Source organism: Chelon labrosus, assembly GCF_963514085.1.
Source record: "Chelon labrosus genome assembly, chromosome: 13".
NCBI lineage: Eukaryota > Metazoa > Chordata > Actinopteri > Mugiliformes > Mugilidae > Chelon > Chelon labrosus.
In genome coordinates this window covers 24,296,842-24,322,906 of record NC_140346.1, presented here as the reverse complement: position 1 = coordinate 24,322,906, position 26,065 = coordinate 24,296,842, and the positions used below count along the sequence as shown (strand labels likewise).

Here is a 26,065-nt window from a genome sequence, read left to right as displayed (position 1 = left end):
ATGAGGTCTCATGGTGAAATATTTTTTTCCTCCAGCTTTAAAACTGACAGTAATTAATTGGTGTCACCACGGGGCACATTAAAAATCCGTTATTAATTGTCCCAACTGTGAACCTTAACAAACCTCTAACCTTTAACCTCCTTACCTCCTGACTCTCCGTTTTTCCCCTTTCCCGTCTGCTTGTCGGGGCCGTGCCTGAGCTGCTCCGCCTCCAGCCCCTTCCCTCCGACGCCGTTATGGATGTCCACCGTTTGGGGGCTGCTGCAGGTCTTCTGCGGCGACGAGGGAGGGCTGTCCTTCACTTGCCCTCCCCCTCCCCCTCCCCCTCCTCCTCCTCCTCCGCCTCCACCGCCACCGCCGCCGCCGCCACCCTGACGCTCCTTCAGCTTCTTCTGCAGACGCTCGTGCGTTTTGTTAGTTCTGTCGTCTCTGTGAGCAAACGGCGGGCGTCCGTGTTGGGAGTGAGAATCTGGAGAGACTGAAGGAGGACAAAAAAGGCAATGTTTGTGGGTTTGCCAGAGACGCAGGTTGGAGAAAGGCAAACTAACAGGTTATTATGAGAAGGACACACAAATACACAGTGCAGTGTGTTGAGGTAACTCCCTCTAAGTTTAAGACACTCAAAGACTAAACAGTTTGACTCAGGCTTGGATTGTATAACCAGGCCGTGTAAATAAAGCGCTGAGAACAAACAAATAGCGTTTCAGTATAACAATAAAGGCCAGACGCTGCTGGCTCCGACTCACCCTGCTCCGTGTACATGTGAGCTGGATGGTACTGAGAGATGTACTGAGAAGCCATGTCGCCCACTCCGCCTGCCATGCTTGTGTACATGTGAGGCGGATGGGGCATCATGGCAGGGTGTGGGATAAAGGTAGGCAGGTGGGCATGGGGTGGAGGTGGAGGATGGTGGAGAGGGGAGTGCCCCCCTGGGTGGAACTCTGGTTGCTGAGGTAAAACCAGAACCCGCCGTACTCCGTTCTCTTCTATGATCTGAGAGGAAACAAACAGAGAGCGAAGGGGAAGCGGTTATCGGAGCTGCCCCGAGTTCAATAAGATGCCAATCAGAAACACCGGACTGGAAATAGTACAGAATAAATACCTGTGAAACGTATCCAGGAGGCACATAGATTGGAGGCACTGAACCATTTGGAGACATCATGGGAACCTGAGCAGGACCTGTGCAGAGAAAGCAATGAGATCAAACACTTCCCCCTCAGGAAAAGCAGCTGTTTCATCTGCAGTAAAAGTCAGAGTATTAGGGTTTTACACAGAGGGCTGAAATTTCATTCAAGCTTTGGCCTGAGACCAACGGCGAGGTGGAATCACAAACCAGAGAGGCAGTAAATATAGAACACGTCAAAACATCACACAGTAGTTGATGAATGGAGCCAGAACTGACCCAGAATCCTCAAATCAAACAGGATCTTAAACCCGATCGATGAGGCTGGTTTCAGTGAGTATACTTTGCTTTCGTTATTGCTATTGCGCCATAAAAAGTCACGCTTCGCAACTTTATGGCATAATTTAACTAAAGCCAATCTCCTCTGAACCAGCTGCGTTATCAGTGGGTATTTTATATTTAATAATATACACGAGTGAGAAAAGACAGAAATGCACTTTTGAAAATACTGGCAAATTCAAGAAGAACCTCTTTACAAAAGTGCTGAGAAACAACAAAGTTTCCTGCTCTGTTGTAGAGGCCAGTTCAACGGCTTAGCTCAGCTCAGAGAAGTGACAGCTCAGCAGAAAGCCCCGGAGAGAGAAAACGAAGGGAGAGCGACCTCCGAGCCAAGTTTGCACATTTCTCCTCTTACGGTGCTGAGACAGAAACCCACCAACGCCACGCGACATGCGGGAGAGCAAAAGGATTCACGACACTGACCTCTTTGGGAACTGCTCGAGGAAGCGTTTCCCTTCATTTTGTCAAAAGTGGTGCGAGGACGGAAAGCACTTCTAAGTGAGCCGCCATAATGTCGCAGCGACTACAGAGGCTGGCCGGTGTAATGATAGATTGAAACCTCACACACTCCCACTCACACCTAGCACCACCCCTAAGGCCCTGATACGCAGCTTCCAGCTCTCGGTTGAAACGATTTTAAAGAGGAAACACTTTGGAGGTTGAATTTTGTGGCGCTAGGGTGTTTCTACTATGCCGCCAACACCATTTATACGCAGGGTAGACTAAATGTTAGAAACACAACTCTTGAAACACCGCCCTCCAACCTCCCAAATACATTAAACAAACACTCAGGAAGGCAGGATTTATTTTAAGTCTGTTATGTTAGCCTGCAGTAGCTTTGGCTGTGTGTAATCAACTAAACTCCGAGCGTACACCTCGACACAGAATGACTCAGGTCCAGAGTTCACTGCTGTACTCAACAGCTCAATACAGAGGCAGGTCGTGTTTGCGAGGCAATTTAGCGAGTTAGTCTTGTGATTAAAGCAGGGATGCAACACACGAGCGGTGCAGGGGCTGCAGTTATATCGGCGGGCACGGTCCGGCCGGCCCGGTCGTAAAAACTAATATTCTGATTAATAGCGGATGGGTTGCTGGTGTGTGACACAACGGCCTATAAACTTAATGAGGAAAACGTTAGCCGATTACAGTCTTTAAAATGTGAATTTTCATCAGGAACAAATTAGGAATCAAAGAGATTACTCTGGTCAGGCTTATGTGGACGTACCTGAGGGTTAATAAATGTTTCTTTATTCAAAACCTAATTCAGAATAATGTTTATTGCCAGATCATTAGGTACGCTGTAATATAACAGTCCTGCACTAGGTCCCCCATCATGTGTTAATGTTCAGTTTTTGTTAAAACAGCATAAGAAATGAGGCAATTCAACTCCCTGTTTCTGAGCCCCTACTAAAATGGGGTTGTCAAAATAACAGAAACGTGTCGGTATAACGCACTAGTAGACCACAGGCTCCAAAATGAAAACACAGGTGAATCAACAGCTCTCTCGGTTGTTTTGAACAAACGCTGAACATCACAACCTTCATGAAGACGAGATGCAGTGCAGGACAGCAGGATTATTAGCGTGCATTCATTTTCACTAGTGTACCTAATGAACTGGCAAGCGAGTGTGCATCCCACTTAGTAATAATGGTAATGTGTGATCTCTAAATCTGAGAAAAGAAAGATTTGTTCCGGTGGGTGACTGGTGGATGATTTATTCATGCAGATTCAAATGGCGTCAGGGATGTTCAGCGCGTCACTACACCTCAGCCATTCAGACAGACGCAGCTGGGTCAATCTGTACTGTTTAAGTCAAAACTATTCATGGCTCTCTCGCTCTCTCTCTCTTTCTCTCTCTCTCTCAGGTAGGAGGTCAAAAGCTGTGTGAGGCTTAGGTGATCTGGGATTGCTATCAAAAATGGAAATAAATTCAATGATATTTTAAAAAAAGGCCAAAAAAAAAAAAGAGGGATAAAAACAGGGAGTATCAGGCAAATTATTTAATATAATTTATAGGTTTATCAGTGTATGTAGAGTACAACCGATCAGGCATAACATTATGACCACCTTCTTAATATTGTGTAGGTCTCCCTTGTGCCTCCAAAACAGTTGTGACTCATGAGAGAATGGACATGGGCCTTCTGAGGGTGTCCTGTGGTATCTGGCAACAGGATGTTGTTAGTGGGGGACCTGTGGATCCTATGGGTTGAGGGGAGGGGTCTCTGTGGATCATCCCACAGACAGTAGATCAGTCTGGGATCTAGTGAGTTCAGGGTGCAGTTTTTTTTTTTAGTTGTTCCTAAACTGTTTTTGTGTGCCTGTGTCAGGCTGCATCCTGCTGGGGATGGCTGCTGCCATCAAGGAGTGTCATTGCTATGGGGTGGGGGTGCCTGGTCTGGTCTAGGTGGGTGCTACATGTCTAAGTAACATCCACATGAATGCCAGGTGCAAACGTTTCCCAGCAGAACACTGAACTGTCACAAGATGGTCAATGTCATCTACTTCTCCTGTCAGTGGTCATAATGTTGTGGCTGATCGGTGTACGTAGAGTATCTGTTAATGAAGAGGAGCAGGGCAACAACCTGGGGCTGAACAGTTAATCGTTTTCAAACCGAATTTGCAATTTTGAAACAATGCAATTAGCGAGAACACAAAGGCTGCAATTTAGACTCCATGTTATACATAATTATCATTATTTGATTCAGTTACAGAATTAGTAATAATAAATGCACGCTGGACGCAGTTCATGTATTTAAGTTCTCATCCTCGCATATGAATATAGAGCAGTTTTTTTGCTTTGATCTCGTGTGACAAACGCTCCGTCGCCTTTTAATTGTCACAGACGCTTGACTTTAAAAACGACTGCATATTGCATGTTGCCGTCGTCTAACTCCTGCAGACGTTGCATAGCAGGTCTTCATCATACACACATCTGCTGTCTGGCATTATACATTTTAATGTTGTGCACCGTGAACTTATCTAACTGTCCCAGCTGTGAGCACACCATGACTACGGATGAACAGCAGCAGCACTGCACGCTGTAATTATATAGACTCATGATACTGCACCGCACCTGTTACCTGCTAATAAACTCTGATACGCCGGACAGCAGGTAGGCCTCCCATACCGAAATCAAAAGGGTAAATAGGAAGTGAGTCATTTCATTTCTCGAGAGCACAAGGTGCAGACAAAAAAACCCTCAATTCAGAGAGCATGGGAGAGCTCAACCATCATTGATTTCAGATTACAATACAATTTGAGGGGGAGTTCAAAGAGTGCGGTGGTAACTCGACTCACTTTTGAAGACAAATTGTGTTGGGTTCATGCCGCGCGGAGCTCGGCTGTGCCTAATGACTGATTAAGGCAATCCTAGTTAGCGCCGCGGATGCTGACTAACAACAGGAAATCTGATGAATCACATCAGCATCCTATATGTTGAGAGAATGAAAAAGGCTTTGTGTGAAGCGACTTGGAGAGAAACGTACAAGGTGAGAGGCCCTTACACTACTGAGAGAGAGAAAGAGAAAGAGAAAGAGAGGTAGGGTGGAGAATGGGGGGAAAGAAAAAAAAACAAAAAAAACACCCACTCTTTTACATCAAAATGACGCACGAGTGCTGAGAGAGATCAGATAAAAAAAAAAAAAAAAAAAAGGCCACATCCCCCTCCCCCTCCTCCCCTCCCCTTGAGTCAAACGGAGCATTGGTTGTGCTGACGTGGCCGTGGAGTGCCAGCCTTTTAGACGAAGCAGCCACGGGAAAAACATCAGTCCTCCTCCAGAGAGGAAAAAAAAAAAAAAAGAACAACCCCAGGGACGGTCTTATCGAAGGCCAGACACACGTGTTCACGTACATGCAGGGCACAGATGTGCTACGGTTACGAGGCCCTTTCTGAGCACCCACCTGCTTCCTCTGAGAAAATGACTAGAGATCATGACAAACACTCTCAAGCGGGACTTCACACAGGCCTTCTGAGGCCTGGTGCAAACGGAGGAAACTTGGCAGACGTTAAAATAAAAAAAAAATAAAAAAGGCAACGATCCAAGCAAACTGTCAGGATTAATCAGGTGTGCACATGAACCCTTGATTTAATTTGGAGAGCAAAAAGAAGCAGAGGAGATAAGCCGGAAAGAGAGGCCGCCTGGGTTAAGAGAGGGGTGTAAAAATAAAGGAAAGCACACGCAACGGAGGGGGGAATAGTGACACCGAGAGACGGCAGTTTCATGTGAGAGCTCTCAATGTGCTTTCAGTGGCAACACCATGAACTGTGTGCCTATAAGGACGGCGTGGGCTTGATTATTAATTAGAGCTAATAAATAGTCTCCAATGACAAATAAAGAGGAGACATAGAGGGGTCTGGATGCAAGCAGACTGGCACTAGGTAATAATTACAGCCAAGCAGCAATGGAAAGATGCTTAACTGTAAATAAAAACAGAAAAGTAGTATTCAGAGATCGCACTGTGGAATATGCTTGTGCATGATATGGCACCGATTTCTTGCGGGAAGGATCCATCAGTTCTAATCAACAATAAGCGTTATTTTCTATTAGCAGATTAAGAAGCCACGCATGTGTGCACTCGTCCTCGGCCAGGCTGCTTCTCCAAAACATGCCTGTTTGCATCCAACTGCGACCAATCCAGCCAGACAGAAGAGGAGGAGGAGGAGGAGGAGGAGGAGGAGGAGGAGGAGGAGGAGGAGGAGGAGAAGCGAATGAGAGGAAACTGCTTTCTGTGTTGATCTGTGTGCAAACCACAGCCTAAGGGAGGGAGCTGTACGGTAAACAACGGGAGAATTTAATAAGAACGGCCATTTTTCTTAGGTGTTCGTAAACTTTGTCTGAATTCCTAATGTGTCACGGCACGCACGTGGTTTGTGCATCCCCCGCCGGTATGAATGACGTTTACAGGAGGGGAAGTAACCTTCATGCTTGTGCTTATCACATGCTGGTGCTGCTTTAACCAGAGCAGGGGCGTGATTATAGGAGCTGGATGTTTAAAAAAAAAAAAAATTATTTGACAGAAAATTCACTCTAAAACCACCATTAAATTAACTAATATCCCAGATCTGACCTTTGGCTAAACTTAGAAGAAAAACCCGAGGTTATTTTGAACACCCCCTCCCCTTATCATTTTCTATCCTCCTTACCCTTTCTCCCTCTCCCTTGGTATCATTGCAGCAATGGGAGAATGACTCACGAGCTCAGTCACTCTTAGAGGTACTCGCTGCAGAAGCTGTGAATGAACCGTCTGCACGCACATGTTTACATGTCCTTGGAGTTGGGTGGGGGAGGTGACGAGGATAAAAATAAAGCGCTAATGTGTCTGATGTTTGCAGTCCACAATTATGAGAACCATATGCGACGAGTTTGGGTTTCGGGAGAGCGTGCTGCGGGTGAGGAGGCATCCTGACACGCCACGACGGTGGTGCGCACGGGTTTTGATCTTGAACGCGAGCCCGTGCAGTTTGTCGGTTAACAAGCCGATGGAAACGTGATACCTGCGCCTTGAGAGCTCCAGTGCAGGCCAGCTGTTTGTAAAGAATGATTAGGAATTAAAGTCTTGAGACGAGCAAAGGATAAAGTTAGTAATTTGCCATTCCTTTAGCTGGAAATCCTCCAAAATGTCTCCTCTTGATAACATACTTGTTGTTTTCAGATCAGATAATTATTTAAGGATTGCCGTAACAAAAACACATCCTGTTAATCTAGGTGTTAGTTAAGGTAGAGACGGATCCTAAATGTAAGTAAAGACTATTTTTTAGCTGCTCGTCATAAGGTCAAATAGCTTTGTAACGCCCCCCGGCTCCCACGAACGTCTGATGTCACACCGTGTCTGACCATTTTTTCCAACAACACCGACGTTCTGACATTCACGCCCACTTCACGCTTTAATTGGCCTGCTGTTCAGAGGTGAGAGTCTAAACTTTATTTGAACTTCTCTGCTTTTTTTCCCCCATTTGTTAAAACTACTATTTGAGGCGCTTTACGTGTACACAACCCAGTGCACTGCTACACCAACACCAACAACACCAATAGAGACTGTTTGAAAATGTGTGTTATTTGAGGATAGATCGGCCTCAACAGCCTCCAGCAATTTAAGCTACTGATGCGGCTTGGACTGATTTCACTCCGTCCCTGAAAACTCAAAATAATCTTGAACAGACAAATGACAAAAGAAAACGTCTACTGCAGAGCTTTCTAAAAGTAAATTCTGGAGGAAATTCTCTGAAGGCAAACTATACTGCTCTGGCGGCATAGGTACTCCTTCACCTCAAAGCGTCAGATGTTCAACAGTGCGCGTCCTGGCTGTTCGGTTTTAGGCTCAGAGGACATGACAGCCCCGACTCCCCCTGATACTAGAAAGACTAACACACCTGCAGCACCATCAGGGATGAGATGAGGCGTTTCACAGCTACGGCATGAGAGATAAGGGATGAGTAGGCAGAGGCACCTACCAACCAAACTGACAACGTGGCTGCAGAGGGAGCCTGGCGTATGCATGAAAATATGCACACGGTCTCTTTTTAGCTTCCTGTCAAGATGCCAGAATCGCTGTCTTGACTTTTATGGAGACGGCACATCTCTATCAGGCTCAATAAGCCCAGTGGAAGTGGATGGTGCTTTATGCTATCATCCAGACTCTGAATCATCCAAAGTGATGGTGAATCACCAGCAGGCTAAGTCAGATAAGGAAGTGAATCTGATCAACCCGATGGTCCTGATGCTGACTAGCCTCATCAGTCACCCAGCTCATCTGGTGGCTGGAGATGGCAGTGATGCAGCATTCAGATTTGGCATCGAGTGGCCGATGATGAAAAACAGGCCAACCCAGGGAGCGCTGGAGGTCTGGGCTCAAGCTACGAGGGCATGTCCACTTGCATGCAAAGCTCTCCTCGTGGCAAGGAGCATAGCGAGCAGAAGGATGCTAAACGGACACTCTAATTAGCCTCCCTTGCTAAAGGTCCCTCCTCCAAGGCAGATATCAAAAAGGCAAATGCCTTCTATAAACTGCATTTTGCAAGATTGTCTGTTCCTATTAGGCAAGCTGTCATGGCCTAACACGTGGCAATTATGCACATCCAGCCGCTAAAAATACACTATTGAATACACAAATTGATGTGGGATAGAGGAAATCCTGAAAAATATGTGCACAAACCAGACTGGCTTCCTTGGCTGCGTCATGCTGTCCTGTCGGCACACACCGGGGTCAAAGACGGAGGCACGCATATGCACAACAGACACTAAAGTGAACAAAGATCGTCTGTTGTTGTAAACAAACAATAAACCAAACCAATCAACCAACCACGCACACATGCGTGCATGCCCGCAGGAACAAACACACACTCTTCTTCCTCCTTCCTTGCACTGCAAGCGGTGAGTCATCCCTCTATTCACGTCACAGAGAGATGAGTGCACCCTGTGACAGGCCAGTTAGTAGCAGTCACACTGATCTATGTGGCACCTCTCAGCTCCTTGTTTCTCCTCTGATGGAAAAACTATGTATGCTTGCTCCCTATTAGGAAGGTTTACTCAGCTCATAATGGGGGGCTGGTGTAGGAGCTCAGTCAGACAGGAGTAGGGAGAAGAGGCCCTGCTGTGAACAAACCGTATGATGACTTCCTAGCTGAGCAGCATCACTTTCTCTGACTCCTTTTTTTATTCTGTTATCTAAACCTGAAGGTCTGTGGCGCATCCTCTCATTGTTATTCATATATGCCGCAAGATATAGACAAAAGCTACAGACGTAGCACTGTCTTCCAACACTGATTTGTAGTAAATGCTGGCTTAGGCACAGGTCATTAAATTCATGCTAAAACGTCAAAGGGGTCTGCCTCAGCCGTGGTCACAAAGTGTGTCAAAGATTATTCACTCGCGGACCTTTATTATGTTGACATATTTTATTTTCTTTATTAAATCACATCCACGGTTTAAGAGAGGAAAAAAACAAAAAGCTCATGAGCTCACAGAAATGTCAATACAGGGGCGGGATTGTCCCGTGTACCAAGCCATAAACAAAGCAAATCATTCTGAGATCAATGTTTTCCCAGGCAACGACGGTTTATCATACCCGGTCACGATTGCGGCCCCACGACTCTACCTCCTACAACTACTCCAGCAGTCTTCCCATTCATGCTGTCAGCAACACGTTAGAGCTAGACTCCATTGTTGCTGTCACAAAGCCGGCACAATCACAGACAATTGTGGAATGGGAAATGACTGCCATCGGGATAAATAAGAACGTGTAACACATCTCCCCCTCAAACACCGCCTTTCTGCCCTATCTCCTCCGCTAAACACTGTAATTACGCTATATGTTTATTTTGCATTTTGATAGATTATCAGCCGGCTGATCATTTTATCGCCTGTCAAATAAAAACAGCAAGCGCGGCATACACGAATGAGGGGGAATTTTTTTTATATATATTGTTTTTCCACGAGCGTATGACAGCGCAGAAAGAATAAATGAGAGACACATGCTGTAATATGGCAAGCGGTGTAATAAAAGCGTCAATAAATATAAAGGTGGATGGATTCATATCCACACAACACCTGAGTTGCTGCGTAAAAGAAAACTAATTTAAAAACTGAACGTCTAAATGAGAAGATACGTTTTCTTTTTCCTTTTTTTTTGTGTGGTTACTATGCTCATAAAAGAACAGATTCACATTTTGAACTCTCTTAAAAAACAGCGATCATGTGACCCTGTGAACGCCGAAACAGGTTTTGCTTCCTTGCAGTCATTCCTCGCAGAGAGCTGTTCCTTAAGCACTTGTAATTCAAGTAATGGGGGACAAAGTCTACAATCCTCGATCTAAGTAAAGCTTACATCTAAAGTTCAGAGTAAGTAGAATGAAGTCTGACAAATCAAGTGGATACCGTCCAAACTTACAGCAACTTTTAAGTAGAAAACTCACTCTCTGGAAGTAACTCTGGAAGACGCCCAGTTGATTTAATTATCTCAGACTGCTGAAGCATCATATTAACTTCAGATACTGGGTTCAGAATAAACCTCGGAGGGAAGGACTGTGAGGAAGGGATTTTTACAAATGGCAAAACATGTTTCAAGATGAGGACATACGGTATGTGAGGACAAAATGTGAACCTATACTTTAAGCATGTGTAATGAGAATCTGTGAATCACTGTCTGCTTTTTAAGTGATAGAGTCTCATTTATTCAAAAAAATAATAATTCTTGCATAACCAGCTTTACTATTCTCTTTATTGGCTTGGACTATAAAATGCAATTATGTCAGCGAGGAGGCTGAGAGCTGTGCGGCACGACTACCGTCCTGCTATCATCTCTAAAAAAGATGCATCATTGCATCCTGGCTGCCATCTTCCCTTTTCAAGGCAAGCCAGGTGAATGTGACTGACTTAAATAAATAATAATAAAAAAAAAAAGAAATGAATTAAAATCTGGGTCTGTTAATGAGATTATGATAATCTGAGCAAAAATGCACATTTCTCTTACATGTGCTCGCCAACCTCTTTACCAGGAACACCTGTATGATTCAGTGTAACCCAATAAAACTGGCATAAATTTGTCCACCCCATTAACATACATGATGGGGGCAGAATTTCAATATAACCTCAATAATAAGCCTTTTGAGCAAATGGTGCACTCTAAAATTACTTAGTAGATGTCACTGTATTAATTCCTTTCATTATTAAGGATAAAGGATAAAAACCTACGGTGTGCTTCAATGGAAACGTTAAGAGTTTTAAACTTGAGCCAAATACATCCAAATGCATTTTGCAAAAGTCTTTCAGGTTTGGATTATGAAACAAGTAAAAACATGTAGGTTCTTACCTGTGATACACTGAAACTGACCATCCTCTCGTCGAATAGTGAAGGCCTCACCTGGGTTTACCTGCACCAGGATTACCTGTGGGGAAAAAAACAAACAAACACGGTTCATTTGGTTTATTTTGCATTGTACGAATATTAACAGTTTATTTCTGCAAAAAAATAAAAAATAAAAATGTCTGCAAGCGGAACAGCTAATCGCAGTAAAGGATTAGAAAATTGAGAAACTGGGCCACTTAAAAATAAATAACCTGTAGGCAGCGACAGATTTTGCGTAAAGGTAAAAGGTAAAGAAACAAATTTAGGGACAGCTGTTTCAACCCGCTTTAAATGAAGTCACAATATAGATGAAATAAAGGAATAAGAATTTAAACATTTCTCTCAGTACCTACATTTAACATACGGGGAAATCGCTCTGTTCACCATTAAACCTCTGGCACACGTCGGCTACGTAATCTACTATGAGTCACTCTCCTGTCATTACAAAAGACTGAACACACAGACTGAACAGAGAAAAACCTTCTTAAAAAAAAGAAAGAAAGAAAAGGTGCCCTTTCGTTCAAGGCAACTTTTCTAAATTATTACAACGTTTCTGACAATGCCAACCTTCTTTAACTGCAAAATAAAATCCACTTAATCAACTGGCAAAACGAAGACAATATGAAACAAATTATTCTCTTAACTTATCCTCACAGACTCCAAAACCTCATAATATAAACTGTACACCTTGTAAACCACTAGATTTTAGTTGCCTGGCGCTGCGTGTGGGCGCTGGTTACCTCACTCTTGTGGAAGTCGCTGTCATAGAACCTACACTCCTCTGGCAAAGGGCTCTGGCTATGGCTCTCCTCAATCACTGAAATCATCAGCACCTCCATCTCTGACACTGCTCCCATTCATGTGCTCGGCTGGGAGAGGAAAGAGCCCTTTGACTGCCGCACACAGACTCTCATATGTTCTTACAAACCCACACGAGCAGCGTCAGCAGTAAGTGTAGATGATGGTGGAGGTGGGAGGAGCAAGGGAGGTCTAATTGAATCAAAGTCTGGGCACTTCGCAGTCATGTGTGTGTTTGTTGTCCACTCCCTACGGCGCTCTTCCTAGGACGATGTCTCCTTTTTTTTTCCAATTTTACATTAGAAAAATACAGCTAAAATCAATACTGTGACACTCACTGCATTTTAAATAAAAATATAACAAGGAAGGATATTTTACTTGCAAAAGATCTGACTGCTACTTACTGTTGCCCGCATTGCTTTTTCTCATTCAAGCGCCACTATTCACGCAGTCACAGAGAGGAAGAGAAGCTCCAGGGTCTACCAGACCCTCCACCGCTTCACCCAGCCCTCATGAGAAATCACATGACCTGCGATGCCAACACATCTGGCCGGGCTGGTCATTTACATCCTCCACTTCCATCAACTCCTGCACAAAGTCCAGGAAGAGGCGAGACGCGAGGGGAGTAGCAGCAGCAGTCGGGGGCTCGGTCTCTTGCACTGGATGCAGCCTTCACAGAAAGTGTGCCGTGAATCTCATGTTTGCTTAGCCTGCCTCAGCCGCATCTGCTCCAATCGCGGCACTCTCTGCAGCAGGCGGCTTGTTCACTCTTGCCTCTGGCTCCAGTGCAGCCTCCCTACCGTCAGTATCCACAGCAACCCCTTCAACAAATAAGCCACGGCGATGTCCGCACCAAACCTTCACAGAAGGGATTGAGACCTTATCAGCGGTGACCGCTCTCCGGGTAAAGGCGGCGGACGAGCCCAGGAAAGCAGGACCGAAAAAGGAGAAGGACTTTGGATGATGCCTCAGTTTGTTATTCAGTTTCCTTGTTGCCTCTGTCACTGAGTGTGTGCCAGCTCAGTTAACGCCTGCTGTGCTCCTTAATATTCATTTCAATAGCATTCCATCAGGGTGTGATCATGGCACAGCTGAGCCGGCAAAGGTATAAGGGGTCCATAGCATGGGGAGTCCTTTGTTCTGTCTTTTTCACAACAACAACAATGGCGTGAGGGAGCTGAGCGACCCACGCAGCTTCTGAGGCTGACATATACGACTACGCTACAGTCCCTCTCCCTCCCTCCCTTCGCTCCCTCCCCCTCATACTCTCCCCGGCTCTCTCTCCCATTCACAGAGCGACATGCCATACATCCTCTCCTAATACTCCGATCAATGTGAGAGGAGATGAGGTGGTGGGAGTTCAATTGCGGAGCTCGAGCGTCGGTGACAACTGCAGCCCCTGTGCCGTCTTCAAAGATCACAAAGCGGCGCACTGACAGTCAAAACAGAGGCATTATTTGAACAGCGACTAAATAAACACAGCTTGCAAGTACTCACTGCTTCTGTAACATCTGTCCTCATTTATTCTAAATGGATCGTCCCTTAAAGCGACAGTGCTGATCACTTGATCAGCGTGTGTCAAGTTAGCAGGTACTCTGCGTCACTGATGCCGCTTGGCAAGGAGTAAAGCTAAAACCTCCACTAAATGAGAATCTGCTGTTTGTTTCACTGTGTAAAAAAAAAAAGAAAAAAAAGAAATCTGGGTTTAAGGTATTATACAAATATAGCTGCGAGAAGTAATCATGAAGTATTGCAGGCTTGTGCAGCAAGATGACTTCAGGGAAATGAGAAGAGAAATTAATTTTGGAAGAAGAAATCTATATAGTTTATCCAAAACAGACACAAATAAGGGGTTTATATATTGCACTGATCCTTCAATAATCGTATTATTATCCTGAGAATTATGAATTATTTCCTTTTTTTGTTTATATTAGTTGTGTTTATATTAGTTTTCAGATTCCAATCCATCTACATTTGAAAGCTCCGATATCAGTTCGTAAAATCCTTGGATTGTTTTGGATCCTCTAGTTAGAAAACCTCGCAAGATCCGCGCAACGAGATCAGTCCACGTGTGACGGGGGGTCCAAAACATGACAGAAGCTGTAGCTCTGAGAGCCCCGTCGGGCCTGAAATCCGATGTGCGGCAGCAGTTTGGGTTTAAAAAGTATGACGACAGAGAAAAGCAAAACCATAAACAACATGTGCCAACTAGATGTAAAAAAAAAAAAAAACGGTGCATCGCAAAATACCACAAATCTCCAAAACCATTGATAACATTTCTTTCATAACTCTGCAAATCGTTTCAAAACGGAAATGCTTGAACTGAATACGAATCTCGTGAATTGGAACTGAATCGATTCAGTAGCGATACCCGGTGATAATCGTTGGCAGTTATAGACCAACGCACGTCTGAAACCACGTCATAATTAACCAAAGCAGACTTTAACGTCTCTTTCTTTTTTTGTTTGGCAAAACATTACAGACAAACGCTAGCTAATTTGACAGTGGAGACAGAAAAGCATTGGGGCGTCAACTCCTGCAATTCTATTTCTTTAGCTGCAAACATTAAAGATAACTTTCAGCAGACTCAGAATCATAAAATTGATATAATTAGTTCTCCACTACTAAAAAAAACATGCACCATAATATTGTGCTATACAGCAGACAGGTTGTCAAATTATTCGATTATTATTATTATTATTTAAAGCCAGAGACTTTGGCTTTAATCTTCTTCCCTCGTAATCTATAATGACATAACTTATTTATTGCACAAACTCATTCTTTTCCAGAATAGAAAAAAAAAATGACAGGGTAAAAGATTAATAACTGCTTCGATAAAACTAGTTCCTCTTTAGATAACACACTTAGCTCCAACATCCCCCTGAAGCTCAGATGGAATCATTTACTTATAGTCCTACTGTAAAATACATCCAAGCTCAAGCCCAAGCCCCTGTGCTGACTGGATGTATCACCAAATATCTAGCTGCCAACTGTGTGACGACTTCATTTGTAAGTGGACAGACTGAAAATGTGCGAGGATACTGCAAAGGTTACTTTTCACACAGATGACTAAGCACCATAATGTGCAATGGTTTCCTGGTCACATTCACGGCAGAGATGATCTTTTATTTTCCAGAACACTGGATGGAAAAAATAAATACATGTATTAAGAGAACAGGAACAATCAAAATCAGATACACTGGCACAGGTTTATAGAACATCATGTCCAAAGGTTAGACAATTCCCCGCACTGTAAAGATTTGCATCAAGCTACGAGTCCTATGCAAAGAGAACGAGTTTGCGCACACTGTCACACAGGTGGCCACTGCTGTGTTTTATTACCCACGAGAACGGCCTGCTCTGTGCGTCCGTGGCTGTTAGCTCTGACGTTTTTCAGTCGTTGGTGACTCAGAGTTCGGGTTTCTCACTATTTGTTCCTCTTAATTGTTTACTGTGCGTTGATGTGACATAGCAGCTGGGTGGAAAGGAAACAGGAGCTAAATGACACAGGGAAAATCCTGCCAGCGTCGGAACTAGCCAGGAACTAACACAGTCTCCCTGCAGCTGATGGCATACACTTGCGTGTGCAATGATGATTCAAAGCAATTTGATGATCCTCCACTCTCCAGGATCCCCTGGAAACGTGGCGTAAGGGGATAGCAGGATAGAAACAGAACGGGGGAAAACATCTGTCATAGATGTGTTGCATGCTCTTGTAAATAATTATCTTCTTAGCAGCATTAAGCTAGAGAAGAAGATAATCTGTCATATGTATTTATCAGAGCAACCACAAAATGTTACCAGAGCACAGAGTCAATCATATGCATCCATGTATTATCTAAGATCTGAGTCACATATAAATTTCCACATACAAGCTTCCTATTAACTATATGAATTAGTTTTCATGTTTCCACTTAAGGTCTAAGCATATTTCTATGAAGTCATAAACAGTCACCGAACTGACTCATGGGGCTTCACATTAAATGTATTCTGTACATAAGTAAAGATACTCTAATCTAATAGCAATTAATAAAATAAAATTTAAATATTATCAACAAAGCAAAACATAGCCAGTCTATACCTCTAATAATAATTCTGCTGCTTCCCTGTTGCAGTTAATTAAATAAAAGGCGTGAAATGTTTGTCTTGGCATTTTAACAGGACTCACAAATGGACAATTCAACAATATAATATAATATAATATAATATGATGCAACACATTCATGATTGATGCTGCCACCACCATGCTTCACTGTGGGATTGCACTGGTGTTAACTATCAATGCATTTTCAACTGCAGTGAATGTTTCTGTAACCGTTAGGCAGCACAGCCTCTTAGCATAAGGGTGGAGAGGATGAGACTTAGTTGAGAGCCAAAGCCAACAGTGCTCACAGTCCAGACTGCAACTACATCCACCAGAAAGGGAGAAAGCAATTCACTAAACACCCATTAGATAAGTGGAACAAAAACTCGCAGAAGTGCTACGTTTGCATCCACTCTACCTGCAGTCAACTTCACTGTGGCCCTCTTAATCCACAGCCTGTATATTTTACACAGAGTGAATTATAAAAACAAGCTGATAGTGCAGAACAGTAAAACTTGATTAGCTACGCATCTTGAAATTAGTTAAAAGCTCGTAAGCAGCGATGCTGATATCAACATGTGCCTCCTTGTCTCAGCCAGAAGTCAAGCGGCGAGTCTCTTCACATCAGCAGCAGAGGGTGGATGACGGTGGAGAGGATGAATGACGCCGCAGGTCTCTTAGCCAGTTTATTGAAAAAGGGTTTGCAACCTCCCCAAACAGGGCCAAACCATCGACTAATTCAGGAGTTTGGGAAATGATGTCTGGTATTATTTACTCTATGGGTATAGCTAATGGTTTTTGAGCCAAAACTTCCATATTAGTGCATCACTCGTACGTGTGTCTGTGCTGAATATTGCCGCAGCAATAATGGCATGGCTTGTCCTACCCACTTAGAAGAAAGTGTCCAAAACACTGCTGAGTCACACACTGTCCACCTCCTCACAATAGCTGACAAACAGTGGGCTCACCCTCGTCTTCACAGATGATTCAGTGGCTGACCGGGAGACGAGCAGTGGGCTGCATATTTGTTACAACAACTCAAGCCCTCTGGCAACTCGTCGGGGACACAGGTCCAAGGACCCCGTCCTCCTTATCTGGCTATAGGATGCAAGGCCAGGAATAAAAGGCAGTTGAATTGGGAGCGAGGGCTCACTACGCCGCTGTAACGTTAGCCCACGCAATCACAAGCAGACCACACACTCTCGGTTGTGTGGCTGTGTGATCCCTGCTCAGTTTGTGTAATTACCATTTCATCCAGAGTGCTTTTACACAAGACCAGGGCAAACAGTAGGGTCTTAAAATCTCGCGTCATTTTTGAAAAATGGAAAACCAACAATATTGTTTGAATAAAATAAAAATGCGTTAGAATATAATTGAATTTCGAAGGCATCTGAAAAACAATATTAATACTTCTCCATTCACCGTTTTCTCCATTTTTGTATTAGGCAAAATTCTAATTATATAAAAGGTTGAATGGTTCCTGAAAGTGTTTCATACAAAAACTGCACAGCTAGACGTCTCTACCAAGGAGCAATACTAATCCCTTACAATCTGTCAGGTTGCAAACACAAGCCTAAAAGCCATCAAAACAGAGGAGCATTAAAATACAAGCACAAAGGACACGCAAGACATTAAATGGCTGGCCTAATGAAAAAGAGCAATGAACAAAATGGGAGAAAATATACATATCCATCAGCAAAGCCAACAGCTAAGTACATAAGCCATTAGCTAGGCTTAAACATTGACAGAAACAGACTGATTCATCCGTTACCAATTTAGCTCCAAACCAAACGGCATGAGCAGGAAAAACCAAAGAGGAGCTAAAATGGAAGGAAGCAGTGATTCATGCTGGAGCTAAAGTCTCTTAAAAGGAATCATCTCAGGTAATGACCCCAAGACAACAGCTTCCTCTGTGACTCAGAATAATTGGTCCAATAGAGCGTTAATACCAAGCCAGGACTGGGACGAAGGAAAAAAAAAAAAAAACAAGACCAAAGACTGAAGTGTCCTTGCAGCTTCTCTAACTAAAGGTCAGAAACAGAGGGGTCAGCCATCGCAGTGAATCGTCTTCACTGTCACCACAGTCCTGCCTCATTCTGTCAGGGGCCAGACCCCTCCAGTGGTTGCTGCTCCTCACTCTGCAGCTGTCATGATATTTACACACCTCCTCAGACACAACACACTTAAGCTACGTCAACAGTTCTTGGAAATGTCTACGTCAAACAAATGCTATTTGCGCTATTTAGCGTGGGTTTTTGTTGAGCATATGTACACAGCTTAAAGGTTAATACAATGAAAAGGTTAATACAATAAAACTCACAGACACTGTGAAGATAGGCGTGCAAAGAGGAATCGATTTGTATGAGGAAATTGACGTAAGAGCCAAAGCCGTGGCAGCCTTACCCGAAAACCAAAGATCAATCAATACGGATACCTAAACCAAGGTAGGACAAATTAAACCTAGCTGCTGTGCTCCAAAGAATCTATTCTGCATGCTTGTGTGACTGACACATCACTAGGCTGCCCTTAAAAAACACCAAACCAACACCACCGGAACGAAATAAACCCGAGGGTTCTGTTACTTATCACGCCACCGCAAGTATCTATTTGAGCCTGACGTGAACCTGCTGCTAGCAGAAGCAGATCACAATCAACTCCTTACTTGAGAAAGTTATAAGCAATTGTCTTTGCAAGGACATGCACCCGTGTAGCATTGTAGAAAATTATACACACAGGCACAAAGCACCACAATCTCTTCTGCCATAATTTCACTGAATTACAACCACAGCGGGTGCTGCCCAAGAGATCTCCCGGAGTATAGCTCCCCAGTCTTCACTATTGTTAACGTGGTTGTTTTATTTTCAATAAAATATTCTTTTATATTAGTTTTCTCCTATTTTGCAATTGATAATTGTGGTTTATAGCCCCCATTATTCAAAACTCATTTATTCATGAAAAAAAATTCTGTGAATTCTCTCTGTTTATCCGACAAATAATAATTTTGTCAACAAAGAGGCAGAAAATAGTGAAAAATACATGCCGTTTTTCAAGGTTTCATCTTCTTTTGTCCTAAATCCAAAGATATTTACTTTAATATCATACGTGATTCATTAAAAACAACGCAGACGTGGGGGATTCTGATGTCAATTAATTCATTGGCTAAACAGACAAACGTGCATATTAAATCTTAAAGCTCGACAGCAATGAACCGTTTTTTGGTTTTTTTTTTGCATACAATTGTACACCCTGTACCTTGATGCTGACATGCCTGAGAGGGATACGAAAACATGTTGTTGTTTGAGAAGCACAGATACTTGTTATTCACATTTCAGTACATTTCACCCATCATGAACATGCGGTGTCTCAAATTGGTCTGAGCAGCAGGGTGGTAATGATGTAAGCCAGAAAGCAACGGTAGCATTTTATTCCTTTAGTCCTCATAAAAAAATTTTTTTTTAAAAAACTGTGTAAACCGTGACATGGGACATGTTCAGGCAGTCGGGTAACCTTTGTAGGAGGTGGTAAGGTAACTGAATTCCATGAGAACACCCCCGCCGCCGTACACAGGCAGCAAAATTTGATCTCTAGGAGAACAAAGCCTGATTCAGGTGAGGGTTTTTCCACTGTGGAAATCGACAGAGAAGGGTGGAAAGCCATGTTTAATAGGGCAGAGCTAATATTAGCAAGTCTTATCGGGACAAACTACCCAACGCTGAGGAAACGGCTGAGGAGATATCACTGTGAGTTGCATGCTGTGCCCCAGGAAGTCAGGGAGACTTAAGCACATCAAACTAGTGGCCATCAAAATGACAGAAAAATCACCCAGGCTTGTCAGGGCCATTCAGTCTCACTCTGATAACTGACAAGAGATGATGGGGCGGAGGGATACCAACGGACGTCTTGTACATATATGGCAAAACGGCTATCAAAACCAAGACAGATACGGTTCATAAATAACAAGCACCTGCTGAAAATGAAATAAGTTCCAGAAGCAACTGAAGTGAGGACAGCAAATCCATCTGGCTTGTTTCAATACTCAGCTGAGTAAGAGCTTTATCTACATATTTTGTTTAGCATCTGAAACAAGGCCCCAAACGCAGCAGGTTTCGCAGATTTGAATGCATCCAGAAGACACGCTTAAGGCAATTTATAACAACAGAACAGCGGGAAAGAATTCTTAAAAATAGAGCTATGGTTTGTAATATTGTAATCTCGCTTATTCCATTACTCAAGGCACGAGATAATTAAAAATAATTATATATAATTAAACCAGCTGAAACAGTGACAACTCAGGTCCCCCCTCGCCACAGAAAACTCTGCTGGACTATATATCCAGCCAAATACCGCATTAGCGCTTCCCTGCTGCGCTGGTCAAACCGTGCACCACACAGCCGTCAGTGAAACTACTTCACTAAGTGATCAAGTGCTTTAAGTGCGCGAGCAACGACTTCCCCAATTTCACTGATGAAGTTCGTGCAAGAAGTGCATTATGAGGGCATCAATACTGCAGCCTATCCAGAGTCAAGTCTAGTGTTACTCATACAACAGTACAAATATTTCTGTCGGGAACAACAAAACAGCTCATGCAATTACGACTTTGTTTTCCACATGGCGGGCTTAAACGCACAGAGTCAAACAACCCAGCACACTTTAGGCAAACAAAATAATTCATAAACAGCGTTTCTTTAAAAAAAATAAATAAATCTTTTCAAGTGTAAAAAGGGAAGTTGCTTAATGTCAATTCAGACATAAAAGACAACAGTGAGGCAAGTGTGACTAGTAGTGGAGGATTTGAGCGTACCTGCTGGGGGCCCTCCCCGTTGACCATGGCTGGGGGTGGTGGTGAGGCCAGGATTGGGAGTTCAGGGCTGAGAAGCTGGCCAGACTCCAGAGGTGGCGTGCGGTCTGCCATGTCTCCCTCATTCACACCACTGAAGAGGTACTGCTGCAACAAAGACACAGGGATCAATGGAAACGCACAAAGAGAACCACAACGGTTTGTGCGACATCATCTTGAATACTGACAGTCATTCAGCACGTGCTAATCAATATGTGGAATCTTTCTCCTCCCTCTTAGTGTATACTATGAGTGTGACATTTGGTGAATGTATGGAGATGAAATTATGATGTGATTACCATGGAAACTATGTTATTTTTATGCTTTTTTTTTTGCTGCAACTATTCTGAATACGTTAGTGAACGTGTAACAAAATATTTCTGGCTGTAAAATGAAAGCAACATATTAAGAAGAACTGGACAAAAAGATCTGTGGTACATACACCTGACAATTTTCTCCAGTACTGGTATGATTCATATGCTCCACTCCTCAGAGACTTACGCCGGTGGAACCAGCAGACATGAATAACTGAGACAAACGCGTGTGTTAATTATGTTTTTCAGTCTTTTAGGTATTTGAATTTGAAAATCTGGGTGGTCCAGTGCATTGGTGGTCATTTTGGAAATGACTGCTCCATTGATTGACAGTCATCAATTACAGCTCGCTTGCTGTTGATCTCCCCGGCTCATAAATATTTGTGTACACACTAAACAGAGCTTTTTCCAGAAAGTTATCAGGTCCTGGTGCTAAATAAAAAAAGAAAAATAGAGTTGTGCACGAATGCAAACCAATAGGTTATGTAAAACCTCGCTACTCAATTGAAGATGTATCCTTGTCTAATATACAAGAAATCAGGCACACGGTAAATAACCGCCAATGAAAAACACAGTAACAAGCTGAACTGCACCGAATGGGAATTTGATGCACGCATCCATTGTTTTCCACTGCCAGTAACACACTGGACTGTACTGGAAGGTATTTTCTGGTTATCGCCAGCTGTTCCATCTAAACTACACAGGCCTGGTAAATGGCCATCTGCAGTTCGTTAAATGCTGCTAGTAAAAGTAATTGGGGACCACAATTAGTGCTGTTGTGATTCTCTGTTTTGTCGATTACTCTTGTTTTGTACAAGGTGCATACTCCCCTCGCATGAAACTTGTATATTCCAAAAGACGAGAAAAAAAAAAAAAAAAAAAAAAAAACAGCCTGCCTGAAGCGGTCCACCAGAGCAGAAGCGGTTAATCAATCAACATCAGAAAACGTGCTCTCTCGGTATCTGATGCAAACCAAGTTTCTGTACTCTCAACAATGAATCAAAGCGATACTGAAAAGTGTTCCACTATTATGCCTCTGTTCAGCTCTTCCCTCCTCTAAAAGTTAAATACCCTACATTTTCTAAACGACATACCAGTACACAACCCACACGTGCCTAGGTGGAAAAAATACATCCTATAATTAAAATTTTATTAAAAACGTCCCATAGTAACGTATTATGCGTGACAGCTGTCGGCTGACGGGTATCAATAACTTGCCGAGCACAAATATGGAGCATTTGAGAAGGGAAAATGTTAATTTAAAATGACTGCATAAGGAAATGGTTAAACCCTTTCATCAAGAGAAGACAATTGTTTCTCAACCATTTCCTCCTCTAGTGCAGAGTCAAGCACGTAGTGTTGTCCAGTGTCTTCTCCCGCCCTTCACATAACAAACACAGATATCCAAAAGCTAACAGTGGAGGAGTATTAAGTCTGATTAATTCTAGTAATCAACAAACAATAATCAAACAAGTGGGATTACACATGAGCTCATGTAAAGCCAAACACTATGAGAGGAAAAAGACTGCAATGTAATAAGTGTCAAAGGGCCACAGTGAGGGCTGGCCACTTGTGGGGACATAAATTATAAAAAGGCAAATATGAATTCTGTCAAAATCAACAGGAGACCGTGAGACAAATGCAACATGTGTCCTTGAACTTAATTACACTCTAGCGCATGCGTCCCTAAACCTCGCAGTGATCTGGCTTATCTGTTAGCTTTGGCCCCTCCCCTCCTTAAGCTTAAACCACAAAGTCAGTTCACAGTGCGATGGTCAATGAACTAGATTTGAAGGGAGCTATTATCGCTGGAGCCGAGGACCGACATGAAATTAGTCCGGTGTTACTAGCGGGCTCTAAATGAATGCCGGGCTCCCTCCGTTCCCCTTAGGCCTCCGAATCAATAACAGCAATCAAGTGGCATATTGCTCTCTAAATATTTAAGTAGATCAATGTTTAAAATTATTCGGCAACACAACACTCACAACAGTTACCTGTAGCTCAATAAAATCAGATGTAATGAAAGACACTTGTCTTCTTTACATCCGCCTCCCCTCAACATGCACTTAATGACACAGGAAGATATGACAATCTCATTTTAGACCTTTAACAAAAGGGAAACTATGAGGAATTTTGGAGACTCCAGTTATTAAATACCCGCCTGTGTGACAAGACATGTTCCTAAATCATGATCAGAGTGTCGGTGCTTTCCCCATTTCCCTCCCATGCCTTCTCTAAAAAGAGGTATGAGGCAATAATAGTTTCAGATAAAATAATCAGGAATCTCTTCAGCACGACAAACGCCACCTGACTCTAATGTTAAACCCCCGCCGCAGCTGCATCACACCGAAGCCGCCGAGCAGCCTTTCCTGTTGCAGCACAACAAACACAACTTCGGTATCGAAATTGTGGTCACATCTGTTGTTACCCTGCCCGCACATCACATTTGTTTATGGCTGATGGTGCAGTTGAAAGGGACACGGCAGCTGTTTTTCGGTTACAGTTTTGGTGAAACGGGGAGGGGAAACACCTTGGCTTGTTCAGAATAAAAGGGCATGCTACAGCTGTTTTGCTTAACCACCATTGTTAAGAATCAGTCAAAGGCCTGGGCAAAAACTGTGAGTAATGATAAGGAACAAGGCCTCAGTATCTAATAACAACTAAAAACACTGAAGGTTTAACGTGGAGGCTTAGCTGTGACGCCTGGAGATATGTTTGTTGTTTTTCTTCCTGTGACAAACATCTGTAAAAGGTGCAACAGCTGGCCATCCATTAAGTGCATTGAACTTATCGTTGTAGCTATCCTCTCCTCTCCTCTCCCATGTCTGCCTTGGTTATTATTCCCAGGCCTCTCAACCACAGGCACGAACTGGTTCTATTTAACATACCACGCTAATAACACTAAAGTCTACGTTCAGAGATAATGCTTGCGTATTTGTTAGCCACCAGGTTAGCAACCTTGCACTCAAAGCAATTGTTTACTCTGGCTACAGGTGTGTGTGCTTAGCGTTATGTCATAGCTGTGTGTGTGTTATCTAACTATAACATAGCACTGCAGTCAAGGCATTGACAGACAATAACCTTATAGATTATTTCTAGTTGCTTTTCGCCCCCTAGAGATACCGCTAACACACCTTGTTCGAAGCACAAGTGATTTATTATCAATAGCACAGCTAACGTTACTCACTCAGTCTGTTGGCACAGCAGCAGCAGCAGTCTGGACTGACACGCCGATGCACAGCGACGATTCCTACGCAGCTTTTCCAGAAATTGTTTAACGTCAGCAAGCTCCGACGACCAGCTACTTTCTGCAACACCTGAGACTGATAACTTGCTAGCTACCAAGACAAACACAAGACAAGGCAGAGTGTGACATACTAGCGTTAGCCACCTAATGCTACCTAGCTAATAGTTAGCAAGATGATGTGCTTTTCTCGCAATATCAGCGCCGATGGCTTGTGTTAACTACGCCTCAAGCAGGTTGAAGTAACTACCGAGCAACAGCGACGATGCCAAGTGTCGACAATGTTAGCCTAACTGCCAGTTTTACCGAGGTAACTTTCCATCCAACCCTGTTCCTTGCATAAAAGGCAGGAATTTCGCCATCGCTCACAGGGGGCTTAGTGCGCATGCGCATTGACGGCAACTCACCGCGAATCCCGAATTCCAAGATATCGATGAGGGACATTTAAATCGTTGTCACATTGTTCGGTTTTGTTCGTGTCGCGGACGCGGTGAGTGTGCAAGCGGCGTTATGTGGCACGTCATATGTCTACCTACCTACATTTCCACGTCATTAAGGAAGACCTTATGGTTGACGTGTCTGTGATCGGTTCGTCCAAGTCAAGCCTCTGTGAAATGCGACCGCGTTTGTTTCGGCTGCATAACAACACACAAGGGGCAGACTCAGTCCTGCGGTCCCGATGTACAAATATGGCTCAGATTTAGAGCCGCGGCCAGTGTGGTTTTGGAGGAAGTTTCCGGTCCACCTTAATAGCGTCATGTTGCCAGTAAATGGTACTGTTGATAGTGTTCATTCATGAACGGAAAATCACTATGAGTAAGAAAAAGTAAAAAAAATAGCCAAAGTGCCTCATCACATCCGTCCATCTAACCAGCCCACGTGCAACGAGCAAGATAACAAGACCGCATTAAATGAAAAGTAGACATATTTCAGTTATTTGCTTTCATATTTACCCCAAGAAAAAAAAAGTACACACACTTCTAATTTGTGCAATTTATTGAGGTATTGCACGTGATTTTATTTACTAAGTCACAAAAATGACATTGAACACACATAACTGTTTTATTCTGACATAAAATCTTCTCATGTTTATTGGGGATTTTTGCACAGATGTGTGTAGTGTATGTACAGTCAAGATGGTCAAGACTTGGTTATCCGTGGCTCCACCTGCTGGACTTTATACAGGAGTACCACACTGTTTCTGCCACAGTATTTAATGAAATGTGTAGTGAAAAAAAAAAAAACAGTTTACAGATGATCCGTGAGACAGAGGGATACAAGTTGTTTTCAAGTTCAAGCAGTCTTATCCTTCTTCATAACATATTTATTATCCCTTTGTCTTGGTAGTATCTGTTAAAACTGGAAGCAACGATCTAATGCATCCAAAAAAATAAAGATAAACAGAAATGTGTCTGCGGTATACTAATAAATCAAGAAACTTGAAATTATTTAGTGGTTATGCACAATGTGAAAATAAACAATA

At 43.2% G+C, this 26,065-nt stretch overlaps 1 protein-coding gene across 8 annotated transcripts in view; it reads right to left on the bottom strand.

The window, feature by feature from the left end:
* Positions 1-25,752, bottom strand: part of fndc3a (fibronectin type III domain containing 3A) — a 43,515-nt gene extending 17,763 nt beyond the window's left edge. Inside the window, exons 1-7 of one of the 8 annotated variants that reach the window (XM_084558412.1) lie at positions 25,119-25,752; positions 24,526-24,676; positions 20,989-21,129; positions 11,270-11,345; positions 1,103-1,179; positions 747-993; positions 146-478 (exon numbers count right to left, since the gene is read on the bottom strand). In XM_084558412.1, coding sequence (XP_084414538.1) covers positions 146-478; positions 747-993; positions 1,103-1,179; positions 11,270-11,345; positions 20,989-21,099 — 844 coding nt within the window. In that variant the 5' untranslated portion in view covers positions 21,100-21,129; positions 24,526-24,676; positions 25,119-25,752. Of the gene's footprint in view, positions 1-145; positions 479-746; positions 994-1,102; positions 1,180-1,885; positions 2,072-11,269; positions 11,346-20,988; positions 21,133-24,525; positions 24,949-24,989; positions 25,088-25,118 lie in introns of those variants that run through there. The other 7 variants (XM_084558414.1, XM_084558413.1, XM_084558417.1 and 4 more) reach the window with 7 other exon arrangements.
* Between the last annotated feature and the right edge of the window lie 313 nt (positions 25,753-26,065).